Genomic DNA, 24,603 nt, shown 5'->3' with positions numbered 1-24,603 from the left:
GGTTTTGTCGCGACAGGCAGGTAGTCTCCTCCAAACTATGCGTCTCACATTTTTTAAACAGCGCTTTATAGGGTGCTCTGTTGAAAAGGTTTCAACTTTAGCCTCGGAGCGCACCAAAGTCACCTTCTTGTCGACAGACCAAATCAACCGAGGGGAGGGATTACAAATCTGAGGTATCTGAGGACAAAACAAACCAATCGTTAATGGAGGAGAAGCTAATTTTGGCAGTTTCCAACAAACCTTGTTTGTACGACCAGGTCTTACCACGACCAAGATACAGTATGAACAGCAATGCCTGGAGGGCTGTGAGTAGTAATTTATGTAACGTTAGCTGAGGTAGCAACGGTAATTGTATTGCTCTTTGCTCACTGTGCACATTCGATTCTATGTACACCACTGAGATAAGATTCCCTATATGGGAAGAGCAAGGCATACACTCATTAGGGGATGTTTTTAACAAACAGGGTTTTTGTAGTGATAAAGAAATACGCAAAAAATTTAATCTCACCAAGTCCACATGGCTTTTTTACAAACAATTACAGCTATGTTTGAAGTCTCACGGTGTTCCATTAGACAGACCAATTGAACACCACAGATACCACAAATTCTTCTACGAAAGGGAGACATCGAGAGGTTTTGTTTCAGAATTTTATCATCAATTACTAACGTCCTCGTATGAAACCCTCCAACTAGACTCTGTCTGGAGGAGGAATATACCAGACCTGGAAAATGACTTTGATTGGCAAGGAGCCTGGGCAAATGTCCGACTTACATCAAGGAACCCGGATCATCAACAAATCAATCTTAACTATATTCACAGGACATACCTGACTCCTATAAGACTGTGCCGAATGGGGCTTAAACAAGACTCCAAATGCTCCCAATGTACAAAGGGGGACGAAGGGACATTTATGCACATGTATTGGGACTGCTCACCAGTTAAGGCATTCTGGAAAGATGTGACCCAACAAATATCAAAACTCGTATCTTGGAATATACCTGTACACCCCTCGGTATTACTATTGAATGATGTTTTTGAGTTTGCAGTGAATCCACAGCTAAAGAGATTGGTTTTATCGGGTATCACAGTAGCTAAAAAGCTGATCGCATCACGCTGGTTTCAACCGGAAAAAATCTGCCGTAAAGTTTGGTTTCTTACATATCTCGATGTAATTTATCAAGAAATATCTACAGCAAGAATTCTGGGTCTCAATGAATCCAAAATGTCAATGTGGTTAGAAGTGGTGGAGAGAATAAAAGCTAGCTTATAATGGTAGTGTCTGGTTAGGTGCGAGGGATAGTGGAGGTACTTCTCAAGGTGGGGTCCGGGAGGGGGGGGTTCGAGCTGGAGCATATGTGTGTAGGTTTTTTAGATAACAGGTATTAGGGGTATATCTTATATAAGACAATTAACTAAATGTGATCTCATTGGATGTGCTCTGACAATTAATGCTTGTATATCTTATCGTGTGTTGTCATGTTTGTTTATGTGTTTGTTTAAAAAATAATAAAAAAATAAAATACAAAAAAAAAAGAAAGGTGCAGAATACAAGTATTCCTGGTACAACAAATTAAATGGCCTATTTTTCTGCAGGTACTGTATGACATTCAACGTTTATGGCTTTGCAGTGCCCTTTTGAATGGCTGTTCTCACATCTGTAACATGTGTGCATTCTCTCATTGCTTCTCTGTCCATGTTTGCCATTCTTCTCATTCTTGGTTTGAGCATCACTGTATCTGGGTTAGCCTGTGTTGTGTGCTGGACATTTGTCCCTGTTGACCACTCAATTTAGCTGCCAAAGCATGCGCCTTGCTTACTGACCTAGTGACCTGTCACCTTCTCTGACTGTCGCACCATTTCTATTGCATTGTTGAGCATGAGATCTGCCTTCAACTGTAACTTTTCTAATCGTTCTTTGTCAAGTAACCTGATGACTAATATATCGCAGACATTTTCACTCTCAAAATTACAGGTCTCGGCTAGTTTGTGCAAGCTCCTGATATATAATAATAACATTATTTTATTATATTATTATATTACTCCGCTGACTTGCCAGTGCTGTCACTGGCAGTGCTGTTTGAGTGACAATGTACCCTTGGCTCTACTTTTCTAGTCACAACAACAACTGCGTATAATGCACTACTAGTATAGTGTGTATACCTACGCTGGCTTGACCACATAAAGTAGATCTATAGATAACACCCCCGACCTATCATTTATGATAGATGGTGCCACCGATGTCTCTACCAAAGAATGTGAGATTGTCTTTGCCCGTGTCATAATGGAAGACTGTCTAATATCCTAATTGGCTATATTGAGGTTATAGTGATAAAGAAGAATGCTCTATGAGTTCATTATAATAGCCTAATATTTAGAATGTAATAAAAAAATTATTATATTTAAAAAGGGTGCGACCAAGCATGTGCGACCACTGGATAAAGTTAAGTTAGTCTGGAGCCTGTGAGGTCTTCTGATAGTGGTTTCTCTCTGATAGGGCAGGGAACTTGACAATTCAAAGTAGCAATTAAAAAATATGTTAGAATCTGGTGAGGTGTGGAGCGTGGGGGAGTGTGGACCCAAACGCAGGACAGAGGCGATTAGAGAGTCGAGGCAAAAGTCGACTGAATGAGGAACAATAACGATTTACTTGCGGTGGCAACAAAAGTACAAACACGAAGCACGGAACATAAAATGCGCAGCTGGGCTGGCTCAGAGGGAAAACATAAACTCAAAAAAAGAAAAAAAGAAACTGACTGAGACTTGAAAAGCAAAGGAGAGCGACAAAATGAGGAACACTGGAATAACTTACTAACTGACTGAACAAAGGGGAATTCCGCGAAAGGCAGGCAACGACAGGGTACACGACAGGATCTTCACGAGGGCAAGACATGGTACAAGGTAAACACGGACGGACTGGGTAGAGCATACGGAACACAAGGTAACAGGATACACGGAACAGGACAATGACGCAAACAAGGGAGACGCAGGTATAAATACAGCCGAGCGTACCACGGGTATTGCACTACCCCCCCTGCAGGTTCTATACAACAAGAGGTGCAAATCCAGAGCCTGCAGGATAATGAAAGACCCTCACCACCCCAATAACAGCCTGTTTCAGCTGCTGAGGTCAGGCAGACGCCTGCGAACCCCAGCTACTAGGACAGAGCGGCTTAGGCTCAGCTTCTTCCCCCAGGCCATCAGAGCCATGAACAATGAACATTGAGTGCTCAGAACATTGAACTATCCACACACAAGCTACATGAACACACACACGACACGCACACTGTGCACGCTCACACACGAGCAGCCACTTAACACTTTAACATGAGCGGGCACACACTCATGTCGCACACACGCACACTTATGGCCAAAGGAAAGGACACTTTAAATTAGAATAACAGGAACAGTGTATTGCACTACCAAAGCTAACTAGCATGTCCCATATGCTCTGTAAATAACTATGTACAGATACCGAGATGTCACTCCATGTTACCTGTTACCTGTTTACTGCACAATGTTGTTTTCTTCTTTTGATTCTATTATATGTACCACTGTATTGCACATCGTTGCGGGCAAGACCACCCGCATTTCATTGTATACCTGTATGCCGTGACAATTAAAACTCTTGACTTGACTTGACTTGACTTGAGGAGGTAATGATAATGAGTCACAGCTGGGGAAACAACACAGACTAAAACATGACATGACTAAATAACAATAGATACACGGACACCGGAGAACAACACTAGACTAGACAACGCGGAATAGCACAGATAGCAGATACACAGGGAGCAGAGTAGTGAACACGACAGAGAACAGATTAATAAACATGGATAGGACTAGAGACGACAGGGGCGGCTACGTGGCGCAGTGGGCAAGGCGCTGGCAACGAATGCTGTTCGAGCCCCGCTCTCCACATTGCTTTCAGTTTAGCTGGTCATCCACAGTAATACACATTGGCCGTATTACGGGGAGGGAAACTGAAGGGTGGGGATCGGGCGTTGTGGACAGCGACTCCTACAGGTCGGTTGGTGCGCCTGCGCAGTAGAATCAAGAAGCGACGGGGGCGGGGCCCCTCCAAAGCCCAGACCCCCGACGCTGAGAGATCGAGCCGCGCAGGTGAAAAGATGCAACGGCTGTTACCTCGAGTATTGGAGGGGACTCGTGCTATGTATGACTTAGTCCACATTGCAGCCGGCTTGTGGGAGGCAAGAAACAACGTTCGAAGACAGGGGAGGGTTGAATTGGACGATATGAAAATTGGGATGGGAGAAAAATAGAAAAATGGGAGAAAAAGTGGATCAAAAAAAGGACTAGAGACGACAGGTGAAACATGAATACAGGCAGTAGCGGCAATAGCAGCAACAGGCCACAGGATGGCAGCAGAGTCAAGTCAAGTCAAGAGTTTTATTTGTCACGGCATACAAGCATACAGTGAAATGCGGGTGGTCATGCCCGCAGCGATTGTGCAATAATACAAGTAATACAAATAAAAATAAGACATAACAGGTATAATGTACATAAAGTTTACAAAAAGCATGGTAAAGACATGCTAAGGTCCTGCGATAGTGCAATACAGTGTTAGCTACGGATGAGGCACTGGGTCTTATGTACACTACTATACAATACTATACAATATACAGTTATACTATATATCCTTATGCTATCTTGCTATATCCATCTATTTACTATACAAGAACCACTCTCGTTCTTTTTTATTTATTAATTAATTACTTTTTTTAAAGTGACCTTTTCATTGTGTAAAGTGACCGTTGAGTGTGTGCGTGTGCAGCATGTGTGTGTTCGTGCTAAAGTGTCTGTTAGTGTGTGAGCGTATACAGTATGTGTGTTGTGTGTGTGCTCATGTGTGTTTGTGTGTGGAGAGTTCAGTGTTCAAGACTCTGATGGCCTGGGGGAAGAAGCTGAGCCGAAGTCTCTCTGTCCTAGTTGCTGGTGTGTGCAGGCGTTTGCCTGACCGCAGCAGCTTGAACAGGCTGTTGTTGGGGTGGTGAGGGTCTTTCATTATTCTGCAGGCTCTGGATTTGCACTTCTTGTTATATAAGACCTGCAGGGGTGGTAGTGCCATACACGTAGTACGCTCAGCTGAGCGCACCACTTTCTGTAGGGCCTTCTTGTCCTGTGCCTTGCTGTTTCCATACCAGGCAGTGATGTTTCCAGTCAAGATGCTCTCTACAGCTCCGGAGTAGAAGGACTGGAGTATCTTCCCCGATACTCTGAACTTCCTTAACTGTCTCAGGTGGTAGAGGCGCTGCTTCGCCTTTTTTTACAACTGAGTCTATGTGTGTTGTCCATGTCAGGTCCTCTGAGATGTGGACCCCCAGGTACTTAAAGCTGCTCACCCTGTCCACGGTAGCCCTGTTTATCCACAGTGGTGTGTGTGTCCCCTGCTGTGTTCTCCTAAAATCCACGATCAGCTCCTTGGTTTTACCAATGTTCAGGAGCAGGCTGTTGTCCTGACACCAGCGTGCCAGTACATCAACCTCCTCTCGGTAGGCCTTCTCGTCGTTATCAGAGATCAGCCCCACCACCACTGTGTCGTCCGCAAACTTCACTATGGAGTTGGAGCTGAACCTGGCCACACAGTCATGTGTGTAGAGTGAATACAGCAGGGGGCACCTGATACTCAGGGTGATGGTGTTGGAGGTCTGACCCCCCACCCTGACTGCCTGAGGCCTTTCACTCAGAAAGTCCAGTATCCAGGTGCTCAGAGCGGAGCTCAGACCCAGCTCGATCAGCTTGTCCACCAGTCTGGTAGGGACTATGGTGTTGAACGCTGAGCTATAGTCAATGAACAACAGTCTCACATAGCCCCCCTTCTGGCTGTCTAGGTGAGAGAGGATGTTGTGTAGTACCTGAGAGACCGCATCATCAGTGGACCTGTTTGACCTGTATGCAAATTGCAAAGGGTCCATATCACTGGGGAGAGAGGCACAAATGTAATCCTTAACCAGCCTCTCAAAAAATGTCATGACCACAGAGGTGAGTGCCACCGGTCTGTAGTCATTAAGACCTGCTGGGGAGGATTTTTTTGGTACTGGGATTATAGTGGACACCTTGAAGCAGGCAGGGACCACAGACTCAGCCAGGGATAGATTGAATATGGTGGTGAACACTGGGGCTAGCTGGTTAGCACAGGACTTAAGTATCCATCCTGTTATCCCATCTGGGCCAGCTGCTTTCCTGGTATTCACCCGCATAAATGCTCTTCTCACACTGTGTTCCGTCAATGAGAGTGCCCCCCCCCCCCCCCGCGGATGCCCCCCCCCCCCCCCCTCCACGGTGGCCGGCGCGCCAGTGACGTCGTTAGCCGGTGAGCTAGCGTCGCCACTGTTTGCACCGAACCGCGCGTAAAAGGAGTTGAGTTGATCCGCGAGAGAGGCTCCGGCACTCCCGATTGAGGGGGCGCTGACTTTGTAGTCAGTTATCGTCCGTAGTCCTCGCCATATAGTAAACCTCTTGTATTGTTCTGGGCCATTTGTGCCTCCATCTTGCCAGCGTATGTCCTCTTAGCAAGCTTTACGGCCTTGTGCAGAGTATAGACTGTAGCCTTATACTCATCCATATTTCCTGACGCTCTGCCTAGGTTATAAGCAGTGGTGCGAGCATTCAGGGCCACTCGGATAGTATTGTCAACCCACGGTTTCTGGTTCGGGAATATCCGAATCATCTTCGTGGGTACAATGCTATCGGTTAGTGTTGTTATGAAACTGACAACAACATCAGCAAACTCACTGACGTCACTGGAGCTGGCCTGAATCATCCCCCAGTCGACGTCCTCGAGTGCATCCTGTAGCGTGGCCTCTGATTGGTCGGACCACTTCTTTACCTCACGTGACACGACAGCGTCACGTGATCTCTGCCGGTAGGCGGGGATAAGCAAGATGGCGTCGTGATCCGATGTGCTTGTTGAACCAGCTAATGGAGGTGCTGGTACTGCCTTGTAACCGGTTCTAAACGGGGTGTAACAATGATCAAGCGTATTTCCTCCCCTGGTGGTGCAAGCGATGTGCTGGAAGAAGTTTGGCATCACTTTCTTCAGATTCGCCTGGTTTAAGTCGCCGGCTATGATCATTGCTGCGTCTGGGTGCTTGATCTGTTGCTTGTTTAGATGTCCAGAGGGCAGTTTATGAACGGGACATGACTGTTCATGAGTCCAGAGAGAGGCAGATTACCACAAAATAAGGAAAAGTCTGTAGCCAAAACTCCTATAGCATTATAGCACATGACCCCTGACATCACCAGGATTCTCGTAGTGGGGGGCATAACGGAATTGCATTGAAACTCTTAAAAGTAGGCTACTTAGCAAAACATGTAATTCTCCTGTAAAACGTCACTTTACTGTACCTCTCAGCCCAAACGCACTGTAAAGGAATTAGTGGTAAAGAGGAAAAGAAACCACCATAGCCATAGCCATCGCCATATAGGTGAAAAATAAAGGCAACCGCAGCTTTGTTGTTGTTGACACTTAACTCAATCAGCGCCGGACCCGATGATAGTCGGGTTAACTCGCCAACCACTCAGCGCCAGACCTGAGTATAGTCGGGTTTTCATCGTTATTTCTTTTATTCGACATTTCCATTCATTACAGGCACACAGACATCTGGGTTAACATGGGGAATCATCCTGAGAATTCCAAAGTGCAATACCGGCCGCATCCACCCAAGTTTCAAGTTTCTTTAATAGTTGTCATACAGAAGTACAGAATACTTTTATACAAAATGCTTCTTACTGTTACGCTCCAGAGACTGTGCAAGACAAGATAAGTATGAAATAAAATAACATAGTATAGCATGTAAATTAGAAGTAAAAAAATGAGGTCACAGTGTTCAGTATAGACATATGTACAATGTTCGATGCAGAGTAGACGTAACTGAGTTACCATATAATATACAATACTGTGTAGTGTACTAATATACAATACTATATAGTGCAAGGCAGAAATAGGATGAGGTGCAATTTAGGTACAATTTACAGTAGGTGTACGAGTTGTAGTGCAAATCCTTTATCAATAAATATAAAGTGTGTTTGTGTGATCTAAAGTGTGGAGAGTGGGTGCTGCAGTGTGTTGTTTGTTTAAGTGAGTGTGTGCGTGTGGGTGTGTGTGCTGTGTGCATTTGATGGTTGTTGCATAGTGTTTATTGTTCGTTTAGCAGCCTGATGGCCTGGGGATAGAAGCTTCTTCTGAGTCTTTCTGTGCTCGCCTTAAGACTCCGGTATCGCTTGCCTGACCGCAGCAGTTCAAAGAGGCAGTTGTTCGGGTGGCTCGAGTCCTTAATAATACTCTTAGCCTTCCCCTTGCACCGCTTGTTGTAAATGTTCTGGAGGGTGGGAAGCCCCCCTCCAATTGTGCGTTCGGCTGAACGTGTCACTCTTTGTAGTCTGCTACGGTCTTGTGCAGTGCTATTCCCAAACCAGGAGGTGATGTTGCCAGTCAGGATGCTCTCTATTGTACATGAGTAGAAGTTCCTAAGGATCCATGTCAAATCCTCGGATATGTGGGCTCCGAGGTACTTGAAACTGTTCACTCTCTCAACCGGTGCCCCGTCGATGCTGAGGGGGCTGTAGTCCTTGACCCCCGACCTTCTGAAGTCCACAATCATCTCTTTTGTTTTGCTGACGTTCAGGGAGAGGCAGTTCTCCTGACACCACTGTGACAGGTTCTCTACCTCTTCCAGGTAGGCCCTTTCGTCGTTGGCAGAGATCAGGCCCACCACTACTGTGTCATCAGCAAATTTGATGATGGTGTTGTTGTTCCGCTGTGCTACGCAGTCATGTGTGTACAGGGAGTAGAGGAGGGGGCTCAGAACACAGCCCTGGGGGGCCCCTATGTTGAGCGTGATGGATGAGGAGGTGCAGTTGCCTGCTCTTACCACCTGGGGTCTGCCCGTCAGGAAGTCCAAGACCCACTGGCAGAGGTCATAGTTCAAGCCCAGGTCCCTGAGCTTGGCTATGAGTTTGGAGGGGACTATGGTATTGAATGCTGAGCTGTAGTCGATGAACAGCATTCTCACATAGTTCCCCTGCCTCTTGTCCAGGTGTGATGCTGCTGTGTGCAGCACGTGGGCTATGGCGTCCTCCGTGGACCTGTTGGGGCGATATGCAAATTGCAGAGGGTCCAGGTTGATGGGGAGGGAGGAACAGATGTAGCCCTTCACTAGCTTCTCAAAGCACTTCATGGCTATGGAGGTGAGGGCTACAGGGCGGTAGTCGTTGAGGCAAGCGGGCGTAGATTTTTTGGGTACAGGGATGATGGTGGACTATCTTGGCCTGTGCGTCGATCAAAAGTCTCCGGTCGGATTTGCATTTGTCAGGCAAGGGGAGCGGTTATAACGGTCGGATTGAGAAGTGTGAAATGCTCCCGGTGCATGATGTGTGGCAGATTATGTTGGGATCAGATGATTGGAATATTCTTTTTGGGGCACATCCTAGTGAAGGTAAGGCCTATATGGTATCAATCCTGCTGTGATCTAACCATGACTTCACTTCGATCACAATATATGTTTGTAACGTTACTTCATAACGTGTGCCGTTGGTGACGATCAAAGCATCAAAATAGTTAATTTATCTTACTGCTTGTATTAATTGATCAAAAAGTAGCCATGTGCAGTAATATAGTTATATAAAAGAATAATAAAGCAATGTCGATTCTGTTCTTAATAAAAAAAAAAATCTTGCAAAATAATCAAAAATAACTGATAAGAGTAGTGATAAAGTACCGAACCGTTAAGCAGTATTGATAAGAGTAGTAGTATCGAATCGATAAAATCCTAACGATACCCATCCCTAATGAACCCTGTTAATACACTGTTATCAATGAAAGAAGAAATGTTTGCATCTGTGGTAATACTTCAGTTGGTTCATTATAAAAGATACAAACCTGAAAACAAAAGCACTTAAATGTTAAATAAAAGGACCACAGTAATGAGGCAGGAGGAACATATTTCTTTGCACTATAATGATCAAATTTGCCCCTAAAAAATATTCTGTGCCCCTACATTTTTCATTTAGGCTGTGCCCCTAATGAAAAAGATTAGCGTACAGCCCTGCACGGTATAAAACGGGAATGTATGGATGCAATTTATTTTTCTTTAACACATATTGAACGATAGATAGTCGATGTCAAATGGGCCATACTAGTATTGTATCCATAGCTACAATATAGAATATAGTTATAGCCCTGCAAACACTGCCACGTATTCCTATATTTTATAGCGTCGGCCTGTTAACAACACATCACGCATATCGCTGCGGCGCTGATTGAGTTAAGAGGTCTATGGTGGGAGGAGCTATCGAACCTAATCACATTTCATGTGTTAGGTTTCAACCAAGGAAACTATAAGAGAAGTGTAGCGCATGAACGCACATTGGTGACAAGGGTGGAAACGTTCAGTTCGGCCAACACTGAGTTGAATGGGAGTCACCATCTCCTCATTTATATGATGAACCTTCCTTCTTTTATAGTTTCCTTGGTTTCAACAACCAGAAGCCATTGTTGCACCATCCTTGGAATGTTCAGTTCTCAAAATTATTTTGAGATTCTACCCGACAGGGTAGCTGTGGAGAATGGACCTCATTCACCAACATTGTCTTGAGTTTTCTCTTACGACAACCTCCTTGGAAGTTCGTAAGAGAAAGCGTATGACAGTTACCCCCGGTTTCATCGACACGTGGAGAGGTTGTCTTAACTTGCCAAATGATCGCAGCTGCGAACCCCTGAATGAGCGTACGTCACTCATTCACAAAGGAGCGCGCAACAAGGCGGTATAAATATGGAATATTAATACAGTCTATTCCACTATAGCCAGTACTCGAGTTGAGGGGGGATGAGGGGGGATGGCATCCCCCCTGAAATAAAAACGGTCAATATCATCCCCCTTCTAAAACGGCCATCCCCCCTTCCCATCCCTTCCATCAAAGTACTCCCACCCGCCAGCACGTCAAACCGAATGAATTATTCATAAAAGTTCAAGTTGCAATTTCTTTCTTCACCTCAGGGTGGCAGCACCTTCTCTAGCAATAGCTGTCTCCACGTGACCCCCATACTATGTCCGGAATGCTGGCAAGGAATGCTGCGCGCCAACCGTACAACTGCGCACGTAATACTGGGGTACAACTAATTTCATCAGCGAGGCCATGTATCCTGCAATAATAGCCATGGCGAATGCACCTAAAAAAAGAAAAGTTGATGAAGAGGGCCGCCGCTTCCAGGAGCGATAGAAATGAGAATGTTTTTTCACTAAATACAGAAGCATGTGTGTGTGCCTAATTTGCTAACAGAGCGTTGCCATTCAAAGGAAAACTGCACCAAATCAAGCTATGAAGTGGCGATGTTAATGGCAAAACAGTGCAAACCTTTTACAGAAGGCGAGTTTATTGAAGACGGATGAAGGCAGTGGATAGCATTTGCCCCGAAAAGAAGCAAGAGTTTGCTAATATGTGTCGTGCTCAAAACACCGTGGCCAGGAGAGTTGAAGAATTATCAGCGGACATTAAAGGAGGTAGCCCATGTTCAAGGAGCCGGATTCTGACTTTTACCGACAGCTGGATAAAAGGTAAATACCCAGAAATGCGAACATTTGCAAAGATAATGCTGAGCTTGTTCGGCTCTACATATAATCTGTGAGCAGACATTCTCTGTTATGAACTTGAACAAGAGTCGCGTGAGGTCCAGAGTCCAGACTGACTCCCACCTGCTCGATATTTTACGCATCTCAACCACTGCTCTCAAACCAGACCGTGCATGTGTACTGCAGTCCAGATCTCAGTTTCACCACCCTCATTAGTTTCAGTAAGTTGCTTGTCTCTTGTCTTGCTCATGTGAAATTGATCATTTGTAGTTTCTGTGTGATATGAGTGAGTAAAATGAAGCCTACATGGGATGTTTCTCAGCTTCACAGAACTTTAAGGATCTCTATTTCTATGTGTACAATTCTCTCTTGGTGATGTGTGTCTAGACGTGGGTGAGATGAGAAAAACACTGATTGTTCAGTAAGAGACCTACACATGGTGTCTTGGCTACACTGTCATTTGAAAAAGAAAAAAGTATATCGTCATTGCACTGTAAATCTTGTAATCCAGTGGCTGTGGCTTTGTTGTGTTCAAAAAATGACATGTGACATTTTTACATTTAAGTTTGACATATTTAGTACATTTGCTGAAATACAGTTGTTCTTGTGGCTGTGTCTGACAAAAGTTAACAATAAATAATGTTATTAGGAATAAATGTGCCTCCTGCGTGAACTGTGCATAGCTGAATAGACTGTATTTTAACTTCGGTCATATGGTGGTACTTGGAAAGCCAGCTACGTTCTCAGGTGGTACTTGATGTAAAAAGGTTGAGAACCACTGCTCTAGACATAAGCAATGAATAAGTTTAAAGCTAAGCTACGTTTTTCTCTCTTGTTAGAAGAAGGATCACTTCATCAGTTAGATTTGATTTGATCTTTATTTATCTTGAACAATTTCAACCATAAACACACACATTTGTAATAACAAAAAAAAAATTAAACAAAATAAAATACAAATACAATTAAATATATCTTCCTATGGAAGCAATAATCAACATAGCTCAAGACAAATGGTTTTGTTTGAGAAGGGACAGAAAGAAGCAAAGCTTATCTGGTCCTGCCCCTTCCTTACAATATCATATTATTATGTAATAAGTTATCTATCAATAGTTAACTAACGTAGCTAGCTAAACCATGAGGACTTGGATGTATTTAACCAGGCTAGCATTTGTGTCAGCTAATCATCAGAAAAATATGAATTGTCCCCCCCCCAATAATATGTGCTATCAAGAGTAGTGTATCTACTCCCACTCTGTAATTATAGTTTCGAAATACTCCTAAAAGCTTAATTTGCGTATTTAACTCATTAACATTTTCTACCGGTGGACGATGCCCCCGGACCCCCATACTCTGCGTCCCCCCCAAACTTGTCATGAGATCTGCAGCCCTGACCATCCCCCCTGTTTTTTTTTAATTCGAGTACTGACTATAGCTATATCCACACGATTAGGTTTAGTTCTTCTTAGTTAATTATCCACTGTCATTTGCAGTGTTGGTGTAGTGCCTTTATTTATTATATCACAATGCCTCTGTAAATGTAAAATGTAATTTTGTATCATACAAATATTGTCGTATTTATTATTATTATGATTATTTAATTCCAAGAATGTCTGTAGAGTTAACATGAACGCAATCACCATGATTCCTCCCAAATAAAGCCTTAAGAACCAGTCTGTCCGACTTATGACTGCTCTTATGACTGCTTAGCTAAGAGCGAATCCCCGAGAAGGGACCGTTCTTGAATCCCAAAATCGGCCCAAAATGTCTTAAGTGGAGCTAGGACAAAATAAATTCTTAACTTTTGTCTTAAGTCCGTTGGTCACCTCCTGGTTTGGGAATAGCACTGCACAAGACCGTAGCAGACTACAGAGAGTGGCCCGTTCAGCCGAACGCACAATTGGAGGTGGGCTTCCCACTCTCCAAGACATTTACAACAAGCGTTGTAGGAGTAAGGCTAAGAGAATAATAAAAGACTCTAGCCACCCAAACAACTGCCTCTTTGAACTGCTGCGGTCAGGAAAGCGATACCGGAGTCTCATGGCAAGCACAGAGAGACTCAGAAGGAGCTTCTATCCCCAGGCCATCAGGATGCTCAAAGACAATAACACTATGTAACAAACCATCAAATACACTCACAGCACACACATCCACACGTACACACTCACTTTAAATAAACAACTCACTGTAGCACCCACTTTACCCACTTTAGACACTTTAACACACTTTATATTTATTGGTAAAGAGATTTGCACTACAACTCATACCTCATTGCACCTTACCCTAAATTGTACCTCATCCCATTTCTGCATTGTACTGTATATTGTATATATATTGTATATATGTACTGTATATTGAACACTTTTGTTTTGTTTACACTTGTCTACGTACTTGACTTTCTATTTTATACTTATTTTATACTTATCTATTTTTATCTAGCACACTCTCAGGAGCAAAACAGAAAGATGCATTTCATATAAAAGTATTCTGTATTTTTGTATGACAACTAATAAAGAAACTTGAACTTGAACTTGAATGAGACCCAATGGACCTCCTTCACCAACATTGTCTTAAGTTTTCTCTTACGACAACCTCCTTGGAAGGACGTAAGAGAAAGCCAATTACAATTACCCCCAGATTCACCAACACATGGAGAGGTTGTTGCCAAATGATCACAGCTGCGAACCCTTGGGAGCACGTTCTTGTGACCCGATTTGCATACAGACATGCCCCTCCAGCTCATTATAATTCAGCTCATTCAACAGGTAGCACGGAAGTGATTTTCGACGGATCAAAATTAGATTAGATTCAAATGTATTGTCATCATTAGGGTTGGGCATTGTTTGGATTTCAACGATTCCGGTTCCGATTCTCCATTTTGATTCCTGTTCTAAACGATTCTCGTTTCCGATTCTTTGAGGTGCAGGTCAAAACAGGTCACAGCTTATTTCGCAGGAGTTTTTTTTTTTTTATCTAATTTTTTTTTCATACTATTCACATTGTCAGTTGACTTGATACAGTTTAATTTGGTTGCTGTACTGTAACTAGGGTATTAATTAACAAAGTAATTTTTTTTTTATTTAAATAATTTTTTTAGAATCGAAATTAAGAATCGAAATGCAAATATTCCAGAACCGGAAGTTGGGAACCGGTTCCTATTAGAACCGGTTCTCGGTGCCCAACCCTAGTCATCATACAGCACACTATAGCTATAGTGGAATAGACTGTATTAATATTCCATATTTATACCGTCTTGTTGCACGCTCCTGGCCGCGTGAATATTAAAGGCAACCAACTTGTGTTCGGCTTTTCTCTGATTGGCCGCGCCCCCCCCGCCCCCACGCGCAGGCAAGCGCAGCCGTCCCACGTCCCAAATGAAATCCAAGGAGCAAGCGCGGCAGCGCGGGCAACCAACTTGTGTACCGTTGGGCTGCTGTTCCAACGCACTTGTGTTGGGCTGCGGTAGCAGTGGAGCGCTGCTGACTGATTATTATGTTTCGCGTTTTTAACAACCAACGGTAGATTCACTCGTCACTGTACATGTATAAACAAAGCCCATACAGTTATGAAATGCGCTGAACTAGAAAATACATCTGGTAGTTCGTTTATGATGTTAATTAATAATAAACACTGTTAGGACTCTTAATAATAAACACTGTTACGACTATCTGACTCTTAATAATAAACACTGTTAGGACTATCTGACTCTTACTAATAAACACTGTGTTAGTGTAGCCGGTCTGATCTTGTCTGCGTTGTGTTTAGTCGATTCGACCCCTGTTAAGGGATCGCCCTGAGTGGGAGTTGAACCCCGGACGCCCGCGTCGCGGGCGGCATCACAGACCACTAAGCAAGAAGTGAATTCACTCCTTGCTTCCGGGTCTGGATGCCTCTGGGGAGTGAGTTTACTTGCAGTACCGCTTACCATCCACAGCCACGTCACTACTTGTACCCGTGACTGTGGATATACTGCGGTACCTCCGTTACACTCACCCCCCTAAACTCACTCCACCCAGGGCATCCGGGTCTAACGGCACCACGTGTAGCCGGTCTGATCTTGTCTGCGTTGTGTTTAGTCGATTCGACCCCTGTTAAGGGATCGCCCTGAGTGGGAGTTGAACCCCGGACGCCCGCGTCGCGGGCGGCATCACAGACCACTAAGCAAGAAGTGAATTCACTCCTTGCTTCCGGGTCTGGATGCCTCTGGGGAGTGAGTTTACTTGCAGTACCGCTTACCATCCACAGCCACGTCACTACTTGTACCCGTGACTGTGGATATACTGCGGTACCTCCGTTACATTAGGACTATAAACACTGTTAGGACTATCTGACTCTTAATAATAAACACTGTTACAGTGTTAGGACTATCTCGATTTGCGCGTCACTACTGTAACTAGAAACTCTGGGTGTCACTGTACATCAGTGTGGAACTGTAAGCTGTAACGTTATTTCGCGTTTTTAACGTCAGCGGGGCGATGCGGTGGTTTGTCCCCGGCTTCCGTGCACCGCCGTTGGCTCTACTCGGTCCTGCTCCAGCAGCAGCGACCGTGCTCCGTTGTAGAACGAAGCCCTTCAATGACAAGCGCTCTCATATTTTGCGAATGCATAAACTATATCTTAAATTATGGCTATGTGTCTAATATGGCTGTCGCTTATCAATGACTTCGCGACAGCCATATTAGACACATCGCCATAATTTAAGATATAGTTTATGCATTCGCAAATATGAGAGCTCTGTCATTGAAGTGGGTGGTGGCAGTGTAACAGCGTTCACCCTGATGTAAAGTAGCTATTTTTATTGTTTTGTCATGACAACCCAATTACATAATCCAACATATGTGTAAAGAAACAACATATTCCAGTTAACGGTATATTTTTTAATGATTCATTACGGTATAAATTAGGTTAACTGGAGCTGTGGAGGCTGCTTGCTGAAGAGCCAGCGGGGCGACGCGGTTGTTTTTTCCCCGGCTTCCGTGCGCCGCCGCCGGCTTGACTCGGTTCAGCTCCAGCAGCAGCAGCAGTGGCCGTTCCTCCGTTGTAGGAAGCCCTTCAATGACAAGCGCTCTCATATTTTGCGAATGCATAAACTATATCTTAAATTATGGCTATGTGTCTAATATGGCTGTCGCTTATCAATGACTTCGCGACAGCCATATTAGACACATCGCCATAATTTAAGATATAGTTTATGCATTCGCAAATATGAGAGCTCTGTCATTGAAGTGGGTGGTGGCAGCTTACTAACAGTAGCGATTTTTATTGTTTTGTCATGACCAAACATAATCCCAACATAGATAGGAGGTGTACTGTATGTCAAATGTCGGTCATGTGGTGGAAGAGTTTAGTACAGTCACACAACAGAACACCGCTGTAGTACAGTCACACAACAGAACACCGCTGGTTCGACCAGCACTTCTGCCTGCCGCGTCTCTCTTGCCGCAAGGGCGTGTGCTAGTGGATTGATTGATTGGCCGTGTGGCCAATCAGAGAAACGCTGAACGAAAAGCTGAACACAAGTTGGTTGCCTTTAATATTCACGCCTCCTGGCCACCTGCCGCAGCGCGCGTGCACACACACACACGCACACTCTTAAAGCCCTACACGGTGCACACCAGTATGTCCGACTTACGACTGCTTTTCAGCTCTCCTAAATCCTGCTCTTAGCTAAGAGCGAATCCCTGAGAAGGGACCGTTCGTGAATCCCAAAATCGGCCCGGAAATGTCTTAAGTGGAGCTAGGACAAATTTTTTTCTTAACTTTGTCTTAAGTCAGTTGGTAAATGAGACCCAATGTCTCTGTGTTGTATTTAAGCATTACATCACGCGCCAGAGTGGGTTGTGACAATTAGACCCCCCCTAGGCATGGTCTAATTGTCACAACCCACGACTGCACGTGGTGTAATGGCTTTTATACAACTGGCACATTCATCCAACCTTATTGCTATACAATAAACACACATTAATTAAAGATTTATTGAAAAAACCATCTGCCAGAAAAAGTAGTTCCCAAAAAAATAAAAGAGAAGTTGCCTCCATGTGGAAGCAGCTCGGAAGTGCATCCAACTGTTCTCAGTAGGACATCCAACAAACTAACACATCCAACTGTCTCTCAACTAAGACATCCAACAAACTAAGACATCCAACTGTCTTTCAACTAGGCATCCAACAAACTAAGACATCCAACTGTCTTTCACCTAGACATCCAACAAACTAAGACATCCAACTGTCATTCAACTAGACATCCAGCTAACTAACACATCCAACTTTTCTTTAGTTTTTAACCTACTTTCTATAGAACTTCATTCTTAGATGCTTCTATAGAAAGTAGGTAAAACAAATCAAAAAAGGTTTTCTTTGTCATATAGAATATATATATATTGTTTGCCCTATATAGGGGGGGGGGGTTCTCTGCCCTATAAGAGTTTTTTTTCTTTTTTTAAACCTACTTTCTATAGAAGCAGCTGGGAGGTGCGCTGTTTTAAGTGAGCGTGGGTTATTGAATTGATTGATTGCTAATTTTATTACTGTCCGCCTTGTTTTCAACTGGTTAAGTTTAGGCCCTCTTTCGAAGTTGGTTATGGTTAGAGTTTGGAATCAGGGCTGGTGGTCTATCGCCCTGCTCTAAAGACAAACTCTAACCTTAACCAACTTCGAAAGAGTGCCTAAACTTAACCAGTTGGAAACAAGGCGTACAGTAATAAGATTAGCAATCAATCAATCAATCAATCAATCAATTCAATAGTCCACGCTCACTTAAAACAGCGCACCTCCAAGCTGCTTCTATAGAAAGTAGGTAATTTTTTTAAATTATGATTAATAAAATTATTTGCAATTAATCAATCAATCAATTCACGCAATTTTTCTTTTGTTCCACAATGACTCATGACCCATCAATTACATCATCCAACATTGTTTAAGCAACTAAGACATTCGCCGTGACAGAATCGTTTTTCATTTAGTCTTTATGACCCTATCACCATTATCCTTTCGTAATGTTTCCTGTCGGCTTGTCCGCCATCTTGCTTTAATTCCTAAAACCACGAATGCGCATTGATAGTGATGCGGTTGTAGGCGGGTCCTGGGACCAAGAGCGTTGGGTTATGAAAAATACCCACGTGTAAGTTGACTGTTTCAGCCAATCAGAATCGAGAAATTTGCATGCCGTTGCGTTGTATAATTGAACACAAAGCTGCTCTTACCTCTCTCTGTGTCATAGAGGTAGACAAACTTCTCCCACTTGTAGTGGTCCAGCAGGCTGAGGACGACTCCCCGCAAGGCGGGCCTCATCTGGATGACAAACTGCACGTCGGTGTCCGTGGGGAAGCTGGGCGTGATGAAGGAGGTGTGCAGCGCTCCGCAGAAGGAGGTCAGTGTGTTCATGGACTTCTTGTCGTAGAAGCCGAAGATGGCGTAGACTCCCCGAGTGAACTGGGAGCAGACTGGAGGGAGAGACAAAGATAGTGGGGAGGCTCGGGTCAGGGACACACTACGACAGGGACACCCTATGTTCAGCTGGCCCTTCAGTTGTGAGGAATGTCAACAGTACAAGCAAACAAACACTGCCCCAGTCTCAGGCCATCAAGGGCCTATGAAGAGAATCATGGCAGATTAAACTATGAAATATGTGTGCTGTTAACACACTCTATACTTACTCGTGGACGATTTACGGGGGGGGGGGTATTCATGTAGGGTTGAGAGGGGGAGACCTTGTAGAATTCATAACGGCATTAATCTTCATCATGAAACAGCGGCAATTTGAATAAATGACAGCCATGTGTGAGATGTGCGCTCCCCCCCAGGGCACCGCTCTACTGGTGCCCTTCACTTCTCCTTGGTGCTAAATGGACCTGCTCGGGTAATGAACTAGAAAATAATGAGGTGGAGGGGGTGATCAGCGCACTGGCCGCAGCTCTGAACGGACAAATACCCCCAAAATGCGAGAACGAAAAATATAAAAGCGCGGGCTGTGCTGCTGCAATCTTAAACGTTTTATAACAAGCCCTCAGTCGGACCGAGGGGGATAACACGGCGGCCGTAAACAATCAATGTATCGGCCGCTCGGACTAGCTAGGGTTGAAGGGTTTTACACGTTGCATCGTAAAATATTTAACAACAACAAGCAGGCACTTATCAGGGATATTATCCTGGGTTTTAAGCTCGCTTGTGTAGATGTTGGTAATGACCGAGGTAAGGGTTGGTGAAGCCAATACAGCAGTTCTACTGTTATTCACCATCTGGCGGCGCCACTGCAGATTACTCACCTCACCATTACTCACTTGAAGTGCTCAATAATACCACTAGTCAATGTTTCACAATGTTCACATGTCTGTGTTCAATTAGGTGTCTAATAATTAAGTATCCCTATAGGAGAAAATTGCTACTTTAACCTTTTTAAGTGTACATGAAGATAATTTGTTGTGAAAGAAAGAAAAAGAAAATAAGATAAAATAATAAACATATTTTCTCTTTCTCGAAAAGGAATAGGAAGAAGCAAGGTGCTTATGAGGTCCTACCCCTTATTACAATAAACCCTTAACAATTTCTTTATTTTAGATATATTTTTTACTTCCTTTTGGAGTACTCGCAGATACAATACAGAGTAGGGATATGAATACTTGATATTGTAGATAGGAAGACGAGGCATGACTCTCTCTCTCTCTGTCAGGTTAATAACAATCACGTTATTGATATCAATCTAAAAGCGTCCGTCGACCTTCATCAGACGAATCTCTGCAGAAACACACAATAGGGTTATAATCATGTTTGTTCAACAAAAAAACGACTCCAAAAGACCAAAAAGAACGTCTTCATTTCACACCGGTGTGACCTCTCCCTGTACTACAGCTCAGCTCCACTACTTCGTCTAGAAGACAACCACTCTTTCACAAATCCATAGATTTTTCAAAGCTCCATCCATCCTCTGCCAGCTCACACAGCCAGGGGGAGAGTCAAGAGCGTAGGGGAAGGTAAGAGACAGAAAGAAACCTCCCGCCCTGAAAATTAAATGTGTATGGTGATTTCTGTTTCTATTTTTCTATCGTTCCCGAATTCATGTGTGTGGTTCTCTACAAATATATTTAGTTAAAATGTTTGTTCCCTGAACTGGTTCTTTCCCAACTGGAAACAGCATGAGTCTGACTGGAAGCAAAGCGTTTCATCCAGACTACATGCTGCTACAGCCAGCGACAGATGATGCTAGAACCATGGGGACGTTGCAGAGAATTCGTCTGTTGTGTGATTGTTGAGTATTTCAATCACATCCCCTGTGGCTTCCCTTTAAAGACCTGAGGGGGCTTTTTTATTGAATGCGTCGATCTGACCCCCTTTATTAAGAGACAGACAGGCAAACAGACAGGCATATCAGGAAATGTCTGAGTAGATGATTGCCTTTTCAAAGTTGGGAGTCGATAGGTATCACGGCCAATCCCTCCGCTCGTCATGCATGGGCTTGCAGTATGCAGGCCCTCCTCAAAGAAGCAACTGGCAGTCTTCTAGATACTATTTCTATGTTATTACTATATCATAGGTGGGGGGGGGGGGGGGGGGGGGGCAAAAAAATGCAAACAAACACTGATTAGCTCACCATTAGATTAGATGAAAATGTATTTGGCATCCATCCAACCAGAGTGCACAGTAAACTGCAATAGTAATATACAATGTACAGGTGCTTAAACTGGGCATATAATATATAAATTAGTATTACTGAGTAATAGTGCTAATCAGATGTATGTACAGAGTTGTAGTATTATTATGTACAGTGATACAGGTATGAAAGACTCTATGGTAGTAGTCATACTGGCCAGCAGTATAACTAGTACGAGTAGGTAAGGGATATGTACGTACATATATATAGTATTATCTACAGATATGTAAAAATGATTATATGCAGGTATATATAGAGAAAGGTATAGACAGATGTATATATATATAATAAATATATCTATAAGGGATATACAGCATTATTGTATGCTATCATACAGGGTTATATGGGTTATATGCAGGTGTATAAGTAGGTATAGAAGGATTATATATGCAGGTATATTCAGACAGATAAGGATATATATATGTGGCAATTATAAAGCTGGTTATCTGCAAAAGATTATGGTAATAGTTTCTCAAGGTTAAAGCTGGTACTGCTGGAGTCATTTGTTAAAAATGCTTAGAACCTGGCGGTCAGGTGGCGTAGCGGAGATTGCGCTCGTCACCAATGCAAGATGCTGCGGTCTCGACTCCCGGAGTCAGCATTGCCTTGGCTCGGGCTGATCGCTATACTAACTCGTTTGGCTGGGTTAGGGGGAGGGAAGCTGTGGGTGGGAAACTGGTGTTGTGGACAGCGACGCCTACAGGTCAGGTCTGGGCGCTTGCTCAGCGGAGGCAGGACTTGAGGAAGGCAGCGTGACCTCCCACGCGTTACACTTCACCAATGAGAGCCCTCGCTGCCAGGTGAGAAGAGAGCCACTGGCTGTCGCCGCACGTGTCGGAGGAAGCGTGCGGATACTTCAGGGTTCCCTTGTACCGACCAGTAGGAGAACATGCGCACAACAACCAGGTAGGGGAGGGGGGGGAATTGGCACAACGACTAAATTGGGATGGGAAGAAAACAGAGAAAAATCAGAGAAAGAGAGATAAAAAAAAAAGAAAAAATGCTTAGAACCTGTTTCTAATCTCAACACAAATCCAGGAAATTACATTCAGGAACCACGTTGACGAACAATCTTGTGAACGTGGTGGGAGGGCCGGACACCACAGCCAATCACATGATTTCTAGCTTCGTACAGTGTTCCGGGAATCCAATTTCCCTCTTGGGAAATGGTATTGATTCGGATATATCGTACAGTACATTGTTTTTACTTTTCAGAGATTCTAATTTCTAATTCTAATTTCCAAAAAACGACATACAGTAGTATAGTGCAGCTTTAAATAGAGTGGCTGTTCTCCTACGGGACTCGTTTTGAAACGGTATATGTAGGTTTAGGGGGCAGCCAGTACACTGTTGGTAAAATGATTCCCTCTGATCGTTATCTGTAACAGAGATGCAATTTCCTTTTTTTTCTCTCTAACATTTCCTCAGAATTCTATTTTGGAATTCTAGAACTCCTATCGGTTTCAACGACCAGGAGCCGCTGTGTCATCATCTTTAGAATGTTGAGCTCTCAAAATTCACATGCCCTTTTGATACCATAGTTAGTACACCTCATAGTGTTAGCACCCTCATTATGGACTGTATTTAAATGGACTACATTTATATAGTGTTTTATCCAAAGCGCTTTACAACTTATGCCTCACACATTCACCCATTCACTCACACATTCACACACTGACAGCAGAGGCGACCATGCAAGGAGCCAACCTGCACATCAGGAGTCAGGTCAGTGTCTTGCTCAAGGACACTTTGACACGCTGCCAGGAGGAGCCAGGAATCTAACAGGGAACCATCCGCTTACCAGACGACCTCCTGAGCCACTGTCGCCCCATAATATCAGCCCGACTGTCTCTTGTCATACTTAGCATAGCTAATATGCATAGGAAATGTCTCTCTCTCTCTCTTTCCTCCCCTCTCTCCAGCAGTCATTCTTCCATTACTCCCCCCCCCCCCCCTGCTCTTGACAACTCATTAAACGTAATGGTTGCTTGCGGCTGGACCAGTGGCCACGGCTCTCTATCACTTTATCCAGGAAGCCTGATGAAATGTACACCTCAGACAGCGTATAATCCCCCTCAGGTCGCCTGTGGCTCTTCTTCTCTTCTTCTTCTTCTTCTTCTTCTTCTTCTTCTTCTTCTTCTTCTTCTTCTTCTTCTTCTTCTTCCTTCTTCTTCTTCTTCTTCTTCTTCTTCTTCTTCTTCTTCTTCTTCTTCTTCTTCTTCTTCTTCTTCTTCTTCTTCTTCTTCTTCTTCTTCTTCTTCTTCTTGTGTGTCTCTCACGTGACTCACAGATGATCATGTGAGGGCGTGAAGCTGTATACGCACCTCTCAAACTCCACCCTCTCTTTTTAATTCTCCAATCACAATGTTTGGCTTTCCTCGGACAATCAAGAAAAGAGGGCAGCGTTTGAGATGGGTAAATTATTTCCTATAAGTCCGACTGCTGAGGTGGAAGTTCCTGACGCTGGGACCTCACCAGGCGCGGGCGCGGGTTTCGTGCGAGAACAACACGCGTGGCCGACCGTCCACACAGAGTCCGACTTCTGAGCGGGCGAAAGCGCATGGAGGAAGGCACATTTACATTGGAACAGCTGTAAATGCCTAGTCTATATGCAAAGTCAGTCCCCGTTTGAAGATTTTTTAAGATTTCCAGTTCCAGTGTTCTATTGTCCATTTTGCATGTATAACCAGTTATTATATAATTCATTAGAATGTTAGAATTAATTTTAGAAAGATGAAATCAGTGTGACTGTACTCCTGAAAAAGTATAGTATGGTTTATTTGTATTGGGAAAGATAGACACATTTGCTGGTTGAACAACTTCTATATGTGGTAATAATGCAGATATTGAGTGTATTTTTGTGAAAATTAGCGTGGCTCATGTCTCTGAATCCAACAAATCGTAAAAAAAATCGCTTCCCGCCTGCGAGTCGCGCGCCCGCGCGCCGTTGACATGGAGCGAGAGTGAAGCGCTGATCGCCCGCCCGCCTCACACCCTGCGTTCTGTGGGTTTGGGCCATGAAGGTAAGGTAACACCACAGGCATCATCAGTACGGCAGTCAGAAAATCAATCCCTCTCGTACATGTGACTACATGAGAGTAAGAGAGGGAGATATGGCTGGTGGAAGACTACTTTGCTTGTGCAACGAGACCAACCCTGTTTCATTGAAAAGTCCCCGAATCTGTGACAGATGGGCAGGATGGAGGGATGCGGTTTAGAGGTGTTGGCAGCCATGTGGTTTGAGGGTATTTAGATGTTGTGCTGCTGCTTACTGTGTGGAAAATGACCCTCAGTCCGTGAGACAATAGCGGACGAGACAGCCTGCTTACAGTATGTGCACGCTTTTGACAGGGAGGGAGAAGTTATTGCTCT

General features: G+C 44.0%; 1 protein-coding gene across 2 annotated transcripts in view; it reads right to left on the bottom strand.

Moving 5' to 3' along the window:
• gria3a (glutamate receptor, ionotropic, AMPA 3a) overlaps window positions 1–24,603 on the bottom strand; it is a gene marked incomplete at both ends in the record, with an annotated part of 399,585 nt that overhangs the window by 311,021 nt on the left and 63,961 nt on the right. For both annotated transcript variants that reach the window (XM_084320884.1, XM_084320883.1), the window contains one exon: window positions 18,788–19,027. In XM_084320884.1, coding sequence (XP_084177010.1) covers window positions 18,788–19,027 — 240 coding nt within the window. The remainder of the gene's footprint in view (window positions 1–18,787; window positions 19,028–24,603) is intronic.

This window comes from Notolepis coatsorum (genome assembly GCF_963971535.1).
Source record: "Notolepis coatsorum genome assembly, chromosome: 8".
Classification (NCBI taxonomy): domain Eukaryota; kingdom Metazoa; phylum Chordata; class Actinopteri; order Aulopiformes; family Paralepididae; genus Notolepis; species Notolepis coatsorum.
This window is presented reverse-complemented; position numbering and strand designations above follow the sequence as displayed.